This window comes from Manis pentadactyla, chromosome 6 (assembly GCF_030020395.1).
Source record: "Manis pentadactyla isolate mManPen7 chromosome 6, mManPen7.hap1, whole genome shotgun sequence".
Taxonomy (NCBI): domain Eukaryota; kingdom Metazoa; phylum Chordata; class Mammalia; order Pholidota; family Manidae; genus Manis; species Manis pentadactyla.
This window is the reverse complement of record NC_080024.1, coordinates 30,865,909-30,884,344: the sequence shown is the minus strand read 5'-3', so window position 1 is coordinate 30,884,344 and position 18,436 is coordinate 30,865,909. Positions and strand designations below refer to the sequence as shown.

Sequence of the window (18,436 nt, the reverse complement as noted above, 5' to 3'; positions counted from 1 at the left end):
ATAGTCCTAACCATTACAAAGCTCATAGTTTAGTGGGGGACACATTAAAAAACAGGTAATTATAGTGGCTAGCAATTCCACAGAGGCAGAACTTATCCTATGCAAGCATAAAGTCTGTATTATATTAAAGAATTTTCATTATCTTATATAATCCTACCATATGAATTTAAACCAGTCATGCCTTAATTTTTTAACATTACTGACATTGCTCAATAAGTTCATAGGAGGACGTCTGATTCAGACATAAGGGATCCGGAAGAAATGGTATCTGGGACAGGCAGGTTTTGACACTTGAAATTAAGAACACTTTCTTGGCTTCTGAGTTTTCTACCCAGCATCCTGCCTCATTTAAAGGATCATCATCCCTCCCACCCACTTCTCTCTGTCTATCCATATCCAAACCCATATCCTTCAAGATTCCCTTTGCATACCCCCATCAGGACCCTTACCTATAGCAGGTAGCCCATGACACTTAGCCTTGAGCACATGTGCCTTGTCTTGTCTTGCCTTTCTTTCTTTGTCTCCCCCAGCTAGGTGGTAAGATCCTCAGGGATAGATATTGAGGCACATAACTTTTTGTAGATGCTTGATATTTTGGGTTCATTCAGTGCTGTAACCAACCAAGAAGTGGATGGCCCTCTGGACTAGGACTTTCATCCACCCAGATTTAGAGCTACAGAGGAAAGATAAAAGGATTATTTTTAACGTAAATATTTGGCTTCTGAAAGCAATTCTGATTTCTTATCCAGGACAAATGAAATTTTCCCCTGAAGCCATTTCTTTCTACCAGAAACAGTAGCCAGAGAAGAACAAGTGGATTTAAATGTAGTTATTTTTTCCCATCTTGATCTTCCATGTTACTGTTTTTTAAATGGTGTTGATGAAGGTAATTAACAACTTAATCCATTTTTGTTGTTGTTGATGATACCTTTTCTTTTTTCAGCCTCAACTGAGTGTGTTCCACACTTACAAATGACTGTAAGATTGCTGAAACTCCAGTGGGTACTTTTCAGCTTCTGATTTTACCAAATTGTGATTTACTAAACCTCACTTAAATTAATCAACCAAGTAGACTATAATTCCCCAGTGTGATGTTAGGGAGGGATAGTATATCATAAATAAAACAATTAAAGGGCTAGTTCACACCTCATCAAATTGGTTAACCAACCACCTGATAACATTTAACTGTATACATTCTTCATAAAAGCAAGGAGGTAAAGTTCAGTCCAGCTTTTCTGAAGTGGGACACACTTACCCTTTAACTGAGGTCTGGCATTACTCTGAGGCTGGGGTGAAACTAATACAGTATCACCTTTTTGGCCAGGAAAATACCTGCATGATGCCTCTCAATGGAGAGTGCATACATTGATCCAGAAATCCCATTAGGCAAGGCAAGTTTCCCTTCATAATTTCAACCTTTGAGACACAGGAGTAATCTAAGATCTTAGATTCTTTTTACCCCATAACTTTATTCCAAAACACTTTTACCCATATCATTGCATTCTCTCTTGCGAGAAGAAAAGCACATATTACTTTACAGTTGGAGAAACCAAGGCACCGATAAGTGAAGAAGTCCGACTTGGGTCACCCGTGAGGAGGTCAGGCTGAAATGCAGCAGTCTGACCTGAGGTCAGTTTAGACTGGAGCCTGTGTGGGTTCCTGGAAGGGTCATGAAATTGTAACCCCCAATGACTCAGTGAGGGCCACTTTTCATTTTAAAGAGTTGGAGATAAAGCCTAAGAAAGTGAAATGACTTGTCTGAAAGCCCCTGGGATATGCCCCGGTCTTTGCAGTTCCTATCCAGGGCCCCCTCTCCACACTGCCGCTCTCTCTAGCACAGAGGTCTTGATTCCAAATTGGTTCTTAAAGATTTAAACGTGGACCAGGTATGGTGATGGACATTTTAGTCTATTTCTTGGGGCCGTTTCACTCTTTAAAGTGGGCGATTTGGAAAACATACATATGTAAGTGGTGGGTGAAAACAGAATGCGAGGATGCAGAAATCTACAGGGTGAGATTTACTCCTGTGGGGCAGGGGCTGCAAACCTTAATAGCGGTAGGGGCAGGTGGGAACTGTCAAGGAGAGGAGCAGGCAGGAGTGAAACCTAAGGAATGCTAAGTCCCTGCACCCAGGGCACAGCCCCAGCAGACTGCTGCCTTAAAGGAAGGCAAAACCTGAATCTAAAGAAAAATGGGAAAGCTGAATTTTTCTGTGAAAGCCCTCAATGTTCAAATGTCAGCAACTAGCTAAAAAAAATTTTAAATGCCATGGGGCCTATATATGTAGTGAATACACACACACACACACACACACACACACACATACATATATAAAATTTTATATATATATGTATATATATTATATAAACATTCTATGCACCTACAAGTTGCAACTTCTATTATGTTAGAGGATTTCCTGCACTGACACATATTAAAGTGGGGTGGCACACAGAGGGTAACAGTCAATAAATTTTGGGTTTGTGTATAAATGTGTTCACTTGCTCATTCTAGGTCCTTGCACAGTCATCTTAAACTGCATGTGGAAGGCCCAGTTTTATTTCTTTTAAAAATGATTGAGCAACTTCAAATCCAACGAGTATTGAGGAACTCAGTTTGATCGGTCTTTGAGTTTGATTGTCCCGTCTTACTCCGTTCCCATCACAACCCTGAAGGGGAGGAAAGGCCATCACTGAGGTCACGGAGGCTTTTACATGTGTGGTCGCTTAACAAAAAGTTAAGTCACCTGGATCGTATATCTACAAGGTGCCTTGCTCAATTCGAGCCCAGGCTTCTGCCTCTGCGCCCCACACTGCCCCCACTACACTGAGGCGCCTCCTGAGATCCCATGCAACTGGAAACCCTGGAGCAAGACCCCGAGAGCAGCCACCACCCTAGAAAGCAGATGAGCTCTAGCTTCCCAACAGGCTGGCGGGCTTGGAAGGTTGAGTTCCACAAAAGCAAAGGGAAAGCCTAGAACCCCATCTCCCATGAGCTGGCATGGGGCAAAGGTAAAGGACATTTTATTTGGTAATTGCTCTTTAGTTTTAAATCACTTCAACATTTACATTTAATTCATTAATTTAAATCAGATGACCCCAAAATATTTGCTTTTCTATGCTAAGCTTTTATTTAAATTATTAAAGCTTCAGCTTCATGACTGATTTTAAAAATTGTGGTTGCCACCTGGCTGATAACAGAATGCATGTAGTAAAATGGGGAAATCATTTCATATTGGTACAGATGCCAGCACCAAATATGTCTGAGAGCAAGGCAATGTTAAAGAAATAGAAGAGAGGATGAATTTACAGTTTTCTTTGAATTGTCCAAGAAATAAATCAATAAATCAGGGAGTTAGAGAACAAATGCAGGATGAAATAACATCTGAAGGAGCTTGCTCACAATAAAAGTTTGTCTTGCTCTGTCTTTTCTAAAAGTGCTTGTCAGTGGCTTGGGAGCCACGTATTAGCTGGTTGAAGGGAGTGGTGGTGGGGGCCTCGGAGGAGGGGTGGGGAAAGGCTCGGGATAGTAACTGTGAAAGAACATTGGAGACAAAGAAAACAAGAAGAAGGAATGAGGAGAGCAGAGTAATTTCCTCGCCCCAGTCAGTTTGGGCTGTTACAAGCCTTGATTTGCTGGCTACTCAGTTTTACCAGCACCACAGGACGGAACCCAAAGAAGCTGGGCTGACAGTCGGGCTGTATTACAAGTGGAGGGAGAAATGACAAAGAATGCTCTAATTTCAATAAAAGGAGACTTGAAAGTAAAGCGTTTGTAATGACAGTAACAGCCAGGCTTCCCCAGCCCTGTAATGATTGGCCAGAGGATGGAGAGACCAAGGCGGGGTGGGGGTGGGGCGGGTGGGGCACGGCGCTGGTCAGCAGCACCTGAGACTCTCTTAATAACTTTCATTATTTGTTGAAAATCATTTCAACAGTACAGTTCAGTAACCTTTGTGCTATATATCCATTTCATCTGCAAAAAGGAAAGCTGAATAGGATATAACATTGTATAGGATCTGTCCTGCTGATGCTATCTCCAAAGCACTCAGCCAAATGAGCTGGATTCCCGACAGGAGGGCTGAGTGGGGCCAACAGCTGAGCTTCATGTGTGCCCGCCAGGCCCAGCCTGGGGCTTTGAAACCTGCTTAGCACAGACAGGAGATTATAGGCCCAAAATTACTCTCCACACTTAGTGAAAATTATCATGGGGTGCTTCATTACCACATCAGAATTAATCCAGAGGGGCCAAATAGAGCTTCTATTTATTGTCTGGTAGAAATTGGAGAATGGGGTTCATTGCCTTGGTGCTGGTCTCAGGGAGGTTGTTAGAACAAATCTCCAAAATATACCCAAGCATGATTACGGCTCAATCCATTACCAAAAGTCAAACACCTCCCAAGTGGAGCTCTAGGACCAGATTGTACCTCCTCCGGTGCACCCCCTCCGATTGAGGGGGTTACCAAGGAGCACATCTCACTGTTAAGAGAAGGATGTGGAAAGCCCTCTTCACAGGAAACCTGCATGGAGATTAAGTCAAGTCATTTCTGCATACTGGTGTCAAATCCTTCCTACCCAGAGGTAAACCCAGCACTCCTCATTTGTACTTTGGTCCCTGGCCCATTTGTCTATCAACTACCTCATAAATTGAATAACTAATGCTAATATGCTCATTTCTTAAGGTGGAAAGTGGACCCAGAGGGTTATGAAATATGTTACATAAACCCCATTAGTCTTATAAACTTGGGAGAAAAGATTACCTAATTTAAAAAAAAGGCTTAGCATAGATCTCATATTCAGGCCCCAGCAAATCAGTGAAATTGTTAGGATTTAAATGGAAGAGTATCACATCCAAAAAAAACCATAAATGCCCACACAGTCTCCAAAAGGAAACTTCCTGTCTTTACAAATTGCACCATATCTTCATTTGAGAGGAAGGGCAGATTGCTCAGAATTGCTTCAAAGTTGGTGGCGACTGTGTGAATGGTCACAAAATCCAGCTATCCCTCAGATTCATGTGCACCTGGCTCTGTGTTGTTGAACTGCTCTTTTGTGAAGCTGGCCCACAACATTGCCTGCCTGTCTGCCCTAATATAATACTGCCAGTCCAGTTGAAAAGGGATTTGAGCTGAAAGTAAGGCCACGGTAGTGAGGATGGAGAGCCAAGAATATCCAAGAGAGCATTTTCCAGAACCCAATGTCTGGCTGGAGTGGGGATGACAGAGAGGAGTCTAGATTTCTAGCATAGCTAATGGTGTAGATGATGTCATTCTCCAAAGGGACCCCTGGAGGAGTGGTAATTGTTTAATTTTGTACCTGTAAAGTTTGAGGTGCCTAAGGAACCTCGAAGTGGAACCATCCCACAGGAAATTCATATCACTCAGTTGCTCCAAATCCTGCTGAATAAAAAAGTCACTCCTTAATCTCACCCACTCTGCCCCTGGTATTATGGTCCTCCATGAGCAGGTGCCAAGCAGTCCCTCCAGACTGAACTTCTTCTCACTCATCCGCTCTTCGCTAGCCAGCCTCAGAAGAATGTCTCTGACTCCTGTCATGTGCTGCCAATGGGCATGCTGTGAGCAGATGAGAAGCAAGAGGTCTCAGCCTGCACAGCCAAGCTTGGTGGTCAAGCCTGTGGCCTCGGGGTCAGTCTGCCTGGGCTTGAATCTTGGTCCTGCAACTTCCTGGGTAATAACTGTGGTAAAGTTACTTAACCTCTGTGTTCTTCAGTTTACTCATCTGCAAACTGGGGATAATAATTGTACTGACCTTGTAGCACTGTTGTAAGGAATAAACACATAAATGTGGAGAAAATGCTTAGGAGGGAACTTGGCCTGCTGGAGTCACTTGAAAGGAGCCCCATGCTGTCGACCTGGAATCTTTGCAATTCTAAAGCCAGCTTTTGAAGCTTGCTCCTGAGCTCATCAGTAGGGTAGTAGCACTTTTCCCAGCACTGATACTTCTGCTTCTGAATTTCAGAGTAAGAGAATTGCAGCAGCAGGATTCTCCGGGGTCTTAATGAAATCATGGTATGGAACCTGTTCCTGAAACACACACACAAAGATGGACGTATTCCAGTCTCCTTCACTGTGGTCCTTGCCCTCAGTGAGGAGGGATTCTGATGATTTAATCATAGGCAGTTTACATCCCAGTTCTCCTATTGTCCAGACTTGAGAAATTAATAGCAGAGGAACAGAGGTGGGTAAAGATGTGGCAGCAATATGAATATTTGAATATTTCTGGATAAGATAATATGATTATCTTACTCAAAAAAGGCATGTATTACTCTAAAAGTAAATATCGGCTAAATTGATCAGAGAAAAGCAGCCCGCAAGAGCAGTGTATTTTTCCCCTGGAATGACCTGTCTCCAGTCAGTAATCTGGGGCAAGAAGCCGTGTAGAGCTTCTCCTATGGGGCAGTAGAAGCCATCTTTAGCATTCAGGACCCAGCCCTCTGGAACCTGCTGGCCCTCAACATCTGACCCTGAAACTAAACCTTTGTTTCTTGCACGACAATTGGATGAAATCCTCAGTGTTTAGATATTGAAATTCCATAACTATCATTACAATAGAAAGAGTCGATTTTAGTGGCCTAACAAGTTAGGATTTGTTCCTTTGGTTGCCATTCTCTAAAACAAAACCTCTTCTGTGGTTACAGACCATAGGATAATTATATGCAGGAATTGCTCAGATGGATTTCATGACTTTTTTGTGGCCACTTAACAACAGTTTCGGCTCTCCCTAAGTTTCCATCTTTACACATGCCCTCATGTTGCCCTTTCTAACTGACCTCAGCCCCCACTTTAGAAAGCTCACACATCTTCACAAAGGAAATTATTTTAGCAGGACCATTTTTAGGGAATACCTCCCGCCATCTTATAGGATGAACTATTCTCAAGGGCCATTTTCCAGATAACTTCTGCTAAAGGGTTACATAGGATCCCAATCTCATTGCACATGCAGTCTGTTAACTGAATTCTTGTGTTTGTGATACTTGTTGAAAATATGAAAGAATGAATTAAATGTGGACGATCAAAATTATATGTGTCTTAACCTGATTTAGAAATGTCATCTAAGTACTCGGTCACTATCATTCCTCTCCCATTTTCTTTGCAAACATTTCCTTGGTGTTAACAAGGCCCAAAATCCTCTGATGAAGAATCTGTTCCCACTCTGGTTCTTAGCAAAGATCAGGAGCGTGATGCAATGGGAAATGTGTGTGATGAAAGAGCAATTTTTTTTCTGAAATGTTTTGTTGTAGCGTAGACCATCAAGTGATCATGATATTTTTCTGATTCTTTAAAAAATCTGCAGAAATCAAAGCTATGTATTATACACTGATTGCAGAGGGCTCTCCTAATCCTGGTCAACCACACTGATGCCTGACAAAGGATGCAGGCCTGGTAATGGGAAACCTGACACTCAAGGAATTCCAAACACAGACGAAAAGCATCTCTGTCCGCACAGCATGGGCCGCTCAAGCGCCCGTGCTTACACTAGTTTGTGCTGATCTTTTTTATAGCTTTGCCATATTTGTCAGAGAACCAGAGAAGTAAGCTCCAACCTCAGCTCAGCCACTAAGTAATCTCTGCATGGTATGTGTGACACTAGTACGGCTTCGCCAGATGTCAGCTTTCTGCCAAGGAGTGCACGTGCCTCTCCCAGCACGGGGAGTTTTACGTCATGCTCCTGCCTCCTATTTGAACCCCCAGTTTGTTCACAGTCCGTTATTACCAAAAAAGGAAACCCAAAAAAGCAATCTTGAAAGTTAAGAGATTGTCTTTGTTTTGGCTGGTAAAAGCACACATGGTATTTTACAGAAAGTAAAGGGAACAAATTATGTCCTTTGAAACGTTTCCTTGAATAAGAAGCCCAATGCTTATGCTTAAGGTGGACATACTGACCTTTGCTCATAAATTCTTTACGCCCTTCACACTTTTTACTGCATATCTTATTTTTGTGCCTGCCAAACTCATCCCCTCTCAAACCAAACTCTCTACTAGCCACTGATACATCTTAATCTTGTTTTTCTTTTACTATTCTTCAACTTCACCTGTCCATTCTCCTCCTAAATGGAGCTCATTGGTTGAGAGACAGCAGTGATTCTTAAACTCACCTTGATATACACAGGTGAATCGTCATCAGCTCTGTATTGCAAGAATTTGTCACTGGTACTTAAAGAACTGAAGGTTGCAAATAGTTTTCTTAATAAATTATAGCAGATTCAAGTTTTATCTCTTAATAACATCACCCCATGCTGGAATCCCCTTGTCCTTTCTTGGGTGAAGGGGAGGGTGCCGAGTTACAGCAGATGGTAGAGAAGTTTGCATAATCTTAGCTTCTGCCTCTGTTGGGCTTGTGTGGCTTATAGGAAAACCATGCATCATGCGTATTCTGGTGGAGAAAAGGTTGGGAAGTGCAGTGATAAAGAGGAATGGGACATCACCTCTACCCCTGGTTTGTGTTCATCAATCCTGAAGCCCAGAGTCTTGAAACTGAGGGGCTCACACCTGGTTTTCACCTCTGACATTGTCTCCCTAAGGCCATTTATTTGAGACCCTGTGTACTGTATTTTTTCAAACACATATATTAAGATGTTTATACTACTGTGCTTACAACAATAAAGTTTCTTTATATAATATATTTATGTATATAAATATTATATTTATATAAATAAATATAGCCTTTAACTGATTCTTGGATAAATACACCTAACCTGTACCAGTTAGTCATGCTGACCTCACTGGTAAGTCAAGGCAATTAAATTTGAGTCCCAGATTTATTAAGTACCTACTATATTTTAAGTACTATGCAAGACAACGGAGATAATAATTTGTGTCCTGATAAATCACAGTCGTTCTTCACTGGATGCAATTCAGCCCTTTTTGTCAGCGCTCCCTCCCTCTTTCCTTCTTAAAATTAGAGAACATGGAATGCCCAGCATGATGCCTGTGGCTGGCACTGCTGTGTGATAAATAAGAGACCTGGTAAGAGAGTTAATCCTAAAAGTTCTCATCATAAGGAGAATTTTTTTATTCCTTTTTCCATTTTTTTCTTTCTCTCCCTTTTATTGTATCTATCTGAGAAGATGGATATTAGCTGACCCTATAGTGATAATCATTCCCCAACATATGAAAATTAAACCATCATAAACTTATATAGTGAGGTATGTCACTTATTTCTCAATAAAACTGGAAAAAAATAGAGACCAGTTTTACCTCAACTGTTGTCAATCTCTAGCTCTCAATGAGAGTTCACTTTTTCCTTTTGTTCCCCTACCCACGTGTCTGTTTCCAGCCCCTACACACATCTGACCCTCTCTGGTTATTGTGATATTGGTGTGTACTCTTTGCTTTACTCTTTACTTTAAACTCTCTTGAACAAATTCAAATTACATTTATGGAGCACCTACGATGTGCAAAGCCCTGTGCTAAGCTCTGAGGGAGATCACTATATATATAAGGCTCAGTTCCTTCCTTCAAGACGCCTGTGCTCCCGGGCAGTATATGACCAGCCATGAAACAGGGTAAAAGACAGAAGAGGTAAAAATGACCTATGGTGATGCGTGCAGAGCAGAGGGGAGAGAGGGGAGATGAAGAGAAAAATGGGAGGATTCAAAACTGCTCACGCCTCTTCATCTATTCCAGTAAACATCACCACCTCTTTCCTCTCAGTTCTGAGCCTTTTCCCCATATACTGGGCTGTCTTTGCAAGTGTATGGCATCCTTCCATTATCCTTCCATAGAAAGAAGACTGTTGGTACCCAGGGGCTGACTATCTGACCCACTTAACCTCTAAATTTCAGCCTCTTTTTTGTTTAATGGGAAATAGTGATTTACTGAGATAGCGAAAAGAAGAAAACCTCATGTAAGCAATCCTTATTGTTTCTTCACATATCAAGACCATATAAGCTTTGTTATGTTTAGGCTTCAAGGTTAAAATTCATTATTGTATGCATCTATGTGACTGAAAACTGTTTGCCTGAGATAGTGCCCTATGAGTTTTCCAAGCAAAATCTGAATCCTTTCGGCCTCCAGAAGTGAGCCTAAAGCAAACATAAAATAAGAAAAGAGTAAACAATGGAAAATGTGAGAAAAATAGGTGAAATTTTAAAAATAGAGATATTTTTAAGAGAACTCCACAAAGAGTTGTCAAACACATGCTCACTTCCCTTTCCCAAAGTAAATATGGTTCCTGAGTGAGATTTTCAACTGAAAGTTTTTTTTAAGAAAAATTGTAACACATACAAATAAAACTCATGAGGTCACATGAAAAAGGAGAGGTCCTGAGGACTGATAATTTGCCATTTGAATCGTTGCTTTCATCAGAATCTCCAGAGGAAGCTACCCCTGGATTTCTCAGGGCTGCCTCAACACAGGCGGCATCGGTCGCCGTGATAAGCGTTTCTTAGGTCCTGGGATGGTCGGTTTTTGTGCTTTCCTACAGACAAATTTCACCCAAATAAAGAAACCATAAAAAGGGAAACTCAAGATTAACAAAACTAAAATTTCAGCTCCCTCTTCTTCTTCCTTTATCCTATAAGTTCTGTAATTAATGAGATCTTTTTTCCCCATTTAAAAATTGTTCGGGTGCGTGTGTGTGTGTGTGTATAACTGCTTATGTAAGAGAGACACAATATTCACAAGCACTTGAGCTTATCTAAGATGTGTATGTCAATATTTCTCAATAAAACTGGAAGAAAAATAGAGAAATAGAGACCAGGCTTCTTCAGCGATTGTCAATCTCTGGCTCTCAGTGAGTTCACTTTCTCCTTTTACTCCTCTAACCCATCCACCTACTTCCAGCCCTTATACAACATTTGTTTTTCTGGCAAAAGTCTATAGGAAATGTTCAATTTCAAGCAAAAAGTCATAAACAACAGCAACATCCAGCCCCCAGCAAAGGAAGGAAAATCCTCCTAACACTCTGAACTGTAAACAATATTTTTTCAGGCCAACTGATTGTTTCTTCTCTCTGAAAAATTAAAAGTGATAACTCTTCTGAGGAGCTCTACAGAAAAAGACAATTTCCATGATTTCATTTCTTGACAAAGAACAGCTACCACTCGGTTTCTGCCACATGTAAGCCAACTCCCAGACATAAAACCTCCCTCAGGGGCGGCACGGAACCACAGCGCTTCCTCGGGCTCTGCCCCACCTGCCCAGGGGAAGCTCTCTGCCCCTCGAGGTGAGAGGTGGACAAACCACAGGGGCGAGGTGTGGGCGACAAGCTGGTGACTGTCCCCGTGGGCCGGCAGCCTGTGCTGTCACGGGGCCTCTCGAGTGGCTTCTGCCTTGTCACCACTTGATCTGGGTTGTCTCCCAAAAAATAAATTTAAAAAAACTTGTTTAAAGGCATGCCTGTCTTTTATAATGTTCTGTTTTAAAAGAGAGAAATCTCCAGGGAGAGAACAGGACCCTAAAAGTCCAAGGCCTGGAATTCCTCCTTTCTCTCTTTCCATTTTAAACAGGAAACATTCATACTAAGAGGGTCCAGAGGGAGCATCGCTTATGTGTTCACTTTAAGGCAGATAACGTTTGTATGTTGCAAATGTCAGTGATTTATCCCAAGGGCTTAAAATGAGTGCAGAAAAACCACATGTTTTACTTCATGCAGAGAAAGGTCTTCAGTAGATTTTGAACGGAGGCACAGGTTAAGGATTTTTTTTAAGTGTTTCGGAAATCTCTAACATGAACCAAGAGGAAATAGAAAGGAGCCAGGACAGGGGGCTTAAAATATTTTATGATAAAAGATGTAATGAATGCAGGAAGTTTTCTAAATCAAAAATAAAATTCTAAAGGAAAGGAAAGGATGAAATCCCAATCTTTTATTTCCCAGCGCTGGGAAAAAACCGATGATGTCTTTGTACTCTATTTGTCATGGGCAGTTTAAAACAGAGCAAAGCGACCTGCCCTGAATAATAGCAGTTGATGCCATAATAACTTGTACGCAAACAGTTTAATTTTTTATCTGAAAACTGTCACTAACTAAATCACCCCAAGCTCAAGGATCTATCTTTCATTGTTATTCATAGCCAAATTAATACAAAAAAGTAGAGCGAGAATTCTGCTGTTTATCCTTATGTGTATGTTCACATCCTCTTTCCACGTGCTCCGGAGCCGGCCAAACCTTCATTGATTTGGGGAACTCACAGAGCTGTTTTAACGTCAGACTCTGCAGCTTACAGGGTGATTTGGATCCACATGGACAGTGCTCGATTAACCACAGACCCTGTACTCTTCCAACCCTGTCATTTCTCTCAAGTGTCCTGCCAGTTTATATTCTGACATTGGAGAGGTTTTCATTAATTGTTACTGTTGCTGTTTTCCTCTAAAAAATAATAGAAAAGGGAGTGGTAAAAAGTGGGAAGGATCTGGGGAGGGTGGTGGTGAATATGTGCACAGAAGGTTTATGGGATTTTAAGAGCTGCAAACAGAGTTGTCTGTTTAACCCAAGGCTAGATAAGATGCAGTCATCGGTGTGTTGTTTATAGAGATGTACTGCTTCTGTTACGGCAAGTGGATCCAAAGATGCTTGTTGTCTTAGAAAAGAGATCCAGACAGGGTCACTTTCTGCTCGTGTTTATTCTTGCCCTGGACCTTTCTGTGTGCCTACTCATTACACAGAGTAACTTAAGCCTGGTTTGGCTTCTCCCGCTTTGCCACTGGCCTGGTGATGCTTCTTGACATCGTGGTGGTAGAATTGCTTTATAACAAAGTTGTAGGCGTGGAATTCCTATCTCTGGGTTGAGACATTTTCGAGGAACTGCAGAGAGGGGAGGGCACACTAATCCACACAGATGAAACAGAAGCTAACCAGAGTTAGAGCAGGACAATGGCCCATGTAAAGAGCACCTCACCGACCTCGGAGAGAAATGAGGGCAATGCATGGGGACTTAATGACTCCAAGGAACCTGTACATCTCTACCGTCATGTCTGTGGCCGTCTTCCGTGCGGCCGAGAAGGAGAGGGGCCAGCTTGAAGAGAGCCAAGCTCTGCCTTGTGTAGGAAGCCAGTTTGGCCACTCTAACAAAAGCTGACATGACAGAGTATAAACAAGATAGAAGTATACAAATCTGTTCACGTCCTCTTCCCCTCTCCTGTGCCCATCTGCGTGTAAGCAGTCTTGGCTGAGTGGTGGCTCTGTGGCGTCAGGGACCCAGGCCCGTGCCTTCTTGCTGCCCTGCCTTCCTCAGCATGTGGTTTTCTCCTTGTGATTGAAAAATGGCCACTCCAGTGGCTAACAGGAAAGAGAGAAGGGAAGAAGAGTTCCATGTCTTCTTTTTAGGGACGTGTATCACTTCTGCCCATACCCCTTAAGCCAGACCTGGTCTCCGCCACACCACACTACCTTGGAGGCTGAGGAATGGGTCTCCGGCTGATATGTGTCTGTTTTTCTTCCCAGGGGAGCACCAGCTGATCCTGGAGACTGTCTGACAGCGGCACCGCGAGGGCTCTACAGGGAAAGGGAGCTGCCCTATTACCCAGGGGCTCGTCCTGAGCACCCTCCCAAGGGGAGCTACCCCCGCCCCCCGGATCTGAGGGTCGCAGACCTCCGGTACCCTCAGTGCTACCCACCCCTGCCAGCCCCCCAGCACAAAGGGCCCTTCCGGCAAGACGTCCCACCTTCCCCACCTCAGCACCGCAGAGCACCAGCCTACCAGGAAATGGGCAGGCCAGGGCCCCTCGGGGGCAGCCCAGACCAGTACCCGTACCAAGCCCCGGGACCCCGGCAGAAGAACCCCATGACTGCAGCCGTGTAGCTGAATTCCACCCAGCTCAGGCCAGCCGAGAAAGGAAGACATCTAACTTCGCCTTTGCCCTTCCTAGACCTGAAGGCCTTCTTCCTGTTAAGGATTCTCCATGATACAGATTAGGTTTTTCGCACTGAGGTTGCAACTCTTGACTGCTAATCAGAGGGAAAAGGAAGGGACAGGAGTTTTGTGTGGGAGGCAGGCAATCAGGAAGAAGAGGAAGGATTGGGTCATAAAAACAATACCGCCTGATATTCGAAATACTTCTAGAATTGTTCGATTCAGTGAAAGTGGCAATTAAACAAGCAAATAACAGTGGAGATAGACCACACCGTGCCTCCCTGGTGCACACATGCCCCATAGAACTGGCAGCATGGAAGCAGTCTCTGCCCCAGATCACCGTCCGTTCAGAGGCTAAGTTTTAGCCACCCTGTTAGAGGTGTTAAGTCGAAAGAGTGGCTGCAAATGCAGGTATCTGAAGTGAGTAGTTTTTTCACTGAGAAAACAAAACAACAGCAAACAAGAAGAGTGACTGCCTTGAAATGTTTGTACCCAGGAGAAGACCATTTCTTTGTAGAATTTCTCAGGTTCCTGGTACCACTCATTTGGTATAAGCATTTCACATTTCTTCACTTTTTATAAAAAAAAATAAGATGTCAGCGCAGTATTCATGTCCTGGACGAATATACAAAACTAGTCAGAGCTTCCAGAGAATTATATATTAAAGACCAAGGTGATCAGGTTAAGAAGACTGGAAATCCTGTGGTCCTCACTACCCTGCCTTGCACAACCCAGGCACGACAGCAGGGAGGTATCTGATTTCAGAGTTATCCCCAACTCTCCTGCCTGTACTTATTGTAACTGGAGCCTCTACTTTAAGACTCCTGCTTGAGGGCTAAAGTGTACTTGATAAAAAAATTTTAAAAAAGGGACCACTGGTTAGGTCACACAGGAAGCAATGCTCTGGAGATGCCAGTTCCAGATTCAGTGCCAAACAGTGCCATCTGCACCCAGGGACAGGGAGGAGTGGACTGTGGCCTTTGGGATTGATAACCAGCAAGTAGTAGATGGCCGTGACTGACAGCGCTGTGTGTGTGTGTGTGTGTGTGTGTTTGGAGGCATGCGATTACCAGTATGAAGAATGGAAGATAAAAATACTTTCTGGAAAGTTTGATGAGGAAGGGAATTAAAAAAAAAAACAAACAGAAGGGAAGGGAAGAGGCAAAAACTAAATCATTCTATTTCTGCTATAGTTCATTAACAGAAGTCAGGGCAGGACTGAGGCCAGAGTTGCCAACTGGAAAAAGAAAGTCTGATGGCTTTGAAAAGCGGAAACCCACACTCTAAAACCCACTGTAATTTCTTTTGAGCTTTGCAGCTGTTTTCTACTTACTTCAACAGAACATCTAGAACTTACAACTTGACCCAAATGAGAACACAACAAAAGACTGAGAAACGGCAAAATCTGGGGGCAGCAATTTCAGTTGCTCAGTGACTCTTGAAATACTTCAAGCCTCTTCACATTCCTTCTTCATTCCCTCCAATAAAAAAAAAAGTCTTGAGTTTAATTCAGATGTATTTTGGCCAAGATTAGAATACCTCTGACTGATAGGATTTAATAAATTATAGTATTATTAAATATACAGAGTCTCTATCTAGCCCAGTTTAGTCTTATTTCTTCTTAATTTAAAATAGAGTTCTGTTGCCCAGAATGATACCATTGCTGGTTTTCGGCATAAACAGTGTTGTTTACGGGACTTTAAGAGGTATCATTTTCTGAACTACAATTTACTTATGGACCTCTTGAAAACAGACTGTCAGGTTGTTTTTTGCCCTCTCCCTTCTCTCTTGAGCCAGGCACCTGTAGATTGTCTGCAGTTTTTGTGAGGAGGTCGAGGAGCCCAGGCCTCGCACACCTAGAGGTGGAGTGCAGGTGAGCTGTAGGGCTTCCCTCTAATATGACGAATGACGTCTTCCCCTCAAGCGAAATGAACCTTCAAGAAGGAAACAGTAAGCCCAGGGAAATGTAACTTGTTTTGAAGCATTAAAAAGTCAGCTCTTCTGTATGTTGCACAGTTTAATCAGATTTCTGTAGACTGCTTGGCATAGCCAAGCCAGAAGTTTCCTTCTGGATTGAGGCCAAGGCCCCATGACAGCAGTCAGAGGCAGTGATACAACATGAGATAGTCTGTGTGGGGGGAAGTGGCCCTTGTAGGAAGGATGCCCACATCTTTACTGCATTTCCGCCTTGGGCTCACAATACCGCGTGCTCACAGGCTCAGGGTCAGCTGCTCAAAACGTGCTTTTGTGTTGTGCACAGTCAGTAAAACAGTTGCTAATCCTGAGAGGCAGCCAGGGATGTGAAGCTACGACTGAAGTGGACAAGAAATAGATGATAGCTGTTTCCTTTTTTTGCTTGAAGTTTAACACATGCCCCATTTGACCCTGCCCGAAAGAAGCTAACATTACGTGTGACAGAGGCTCCATCAAGCCAAGCAACAATTAAGAACAATTCGAATGTAAAGTTTGTAAATGCCTGTGTACCAACCCTCCCACTGTCACCACCCGGAGGTTACGGAACTCGGCCCCAGTATTTAGGAGGACAGGTTGTTTACGGTATTTAGAAAACCAGGCTATGATCAGTAGGTGCCCAGTAGCCAGAAATAGTGCCCAGTTTATTCATGGCCTTGGAAAAACTCAATCAGGTGTCTGCTTGTAGCTCAGAACGTAGCCCCCAGAAACAGAGTGGCCCAGGGAGCTGCAAATCCGTCAACACACACACACCCAGCTCCCGACCTGACTGCTGGGTCACTGAGGCCTTGAAATGATGTTTTGGCCACAAGTCACTAGATAGTTTTAGAAGCTCTGTTTTCATCCCTTTTTGCAGGAGTAGAGGCATGAAACAGGGCAGACCATTGAAAATTTCCAGATGTAGAAAAATTCAGTCCTCTCCAAGGGAGAGAGATACAAGATCTCACTAACCCTGTGTGCCACTGGGCTGCGGCACTATCATTCAGGAAATGATTATTTCCCGACGATATCAAATTAGTGGATGAAAGGCAACCTCAAAGACAAGAGCATTTTCTTCAATCATGACTAAATAACAAAAATCGGATAATTACATTACCATGAAGCTCATTATTCTTAGATTTCTAGGCCTCAATGCATTGACCCTCCCCACAGGACAGCACAGAGCAAAGATCTTACAATCAAGAGCAAGATGACCTCCACAGACCCACTGTCACCTATGAAGGAAGCTGTGCATACTGCATGATAAAGGAGATTTGAGATTTCACTATAGCTTTACTTTTGCCACCAACTCAATAGAATTAAAATGCAATTCATCATGCCCTCCACAGATTTGTGAACTTCTGGAACTAAACCTATCTTCTGAAGGAAATGCGCCCAGCAGCTCTAGGAGTTGTCATGCGTAGGTCAGTATGCCTAGAGATGGAGCTTTTAAAGAGTGTTTATTCCCCTAATCTGTAACCACAACATTCATTTTCTTTGGAGGAACATCTTGGCATTTTTGGAGAATAGAAAGATCTGAAGAGTTTAGTATGAATAGGAAAGTGTGTCTGTAAAATTCCTACAGGCATTAAACTCTGAAATCCACATTGCACAGCCTTCAAATTGGTGCCAAACTGGGTAGACACCCTCCTGCTTTCTGAGTGCATGAACAACAAAAAGGCCAGACTGAGTGCAATTAGGCAGAGGAAGTTGGATTCAGAAACAGCTCCTGGTAGTATTTCTCTGCTCTCACAGTTCACACCAACTGGGGTGGAAAGGATGCCACAGTGAGACCAGAATGAGAAGTCTCTGTGCCATCTCCCTGCAAAGTCACTTTCAGATAAAAAGGACAATAAAAGTGAGATGTCTAAAATAAGCCGAGAATCTCATATGCACCTACAACTTCTAAGTGAAACTCTTTCTCCCTCATGTCCTTAGATAGTACTAGAATCATACACAGCCTCCCTTTTAAAGATGGGCTAACCTGCCAGGCCCGGAGCGCAGAGTGAGCACTCGACGCCTGTTTCCTGACTCAGCTGTTCCAGAGTGTCCGTTCCTCTCTGCTGACTGCAGTGCTGTTTACTACTGGGCCACAGAAACAAAGCCTGCTGTTTATACAGTCCCTTTTTCTAGTATTTTCCTGTGCTTTTATAATACCAAGTCCATAAGTTCTGAAGATAAATTATGTGAAATCCTATTTTGGTATATGGGGTGGAGAATGAATACAGACTTTAGGAAGATCCCATTTGTACCACAGAAAAGATTTTGGGTGTTGTTCTATATGAATTTATAAATTTTTCTTGTTTTATTTTGCATTAAAATAAAGCTTTATTCCATCAGCAAAACATCAGAGTGTTGGTTTTTGCCCATGCCTGCCCAGTTTGTTTTAGGATTTGGTGAATGAATAGGTTGTCTGAGCAGCAGTGTCACAGGGCAAAGGACAAGAAGAAAGCATCAGGCACGTGCCAGGCTCCCCGCAAAGCAGTGTTGGGGCAGAGATGAGCGAGCAGGCCATTTGGGGGCCACACTTGGTTCAATACCTACAGACAACAGCAGGAAGCTGGATGGACAGAGGAAGAGGCTGAGCTGTGATGTCCTCCCAAGTTGGGCCCCAGCCAACTCCACAGGGACATGAGCTACCCCTGGAAGGAGGGGGGCCCAGGGCCGGGCAGTGTTT

The 18,436-nt window shown here is 43.1% G+C and overlaps 1 protein-coding gene across 6 annotated transcripts in view; it reads left to right on the top strand.

Moving 5' to 3' along the window:
• PARD3B (par-3 family cell polarity regulator beta) overlaps positions 1-18,104 on the top strand; it is a 985,497-nt gene extending 967,393 nt beyond the window's left edge. For 5 of the 6 annotated variants that reach the window (XM_057503666.1, XM_036928150.2, XM_057503667.1 and 2 more), the window contains one exon: positions 13,401-18,104. In XM_057503666.1, the coding sequence (XP_057359649.1) occupies positions 13,401-13,758 (358 nt within the window). In that variant the 3' untranslated portion in view covers positions 13,759-18,104. The remainder of the gene's footprint in view (positions 1-13,400) is intronic. The other variant, XM_057503668.1, reaches the window with a different exon arrangement.
• Positions 18,105-18,436: the final 332 nt, after the last annotated feature.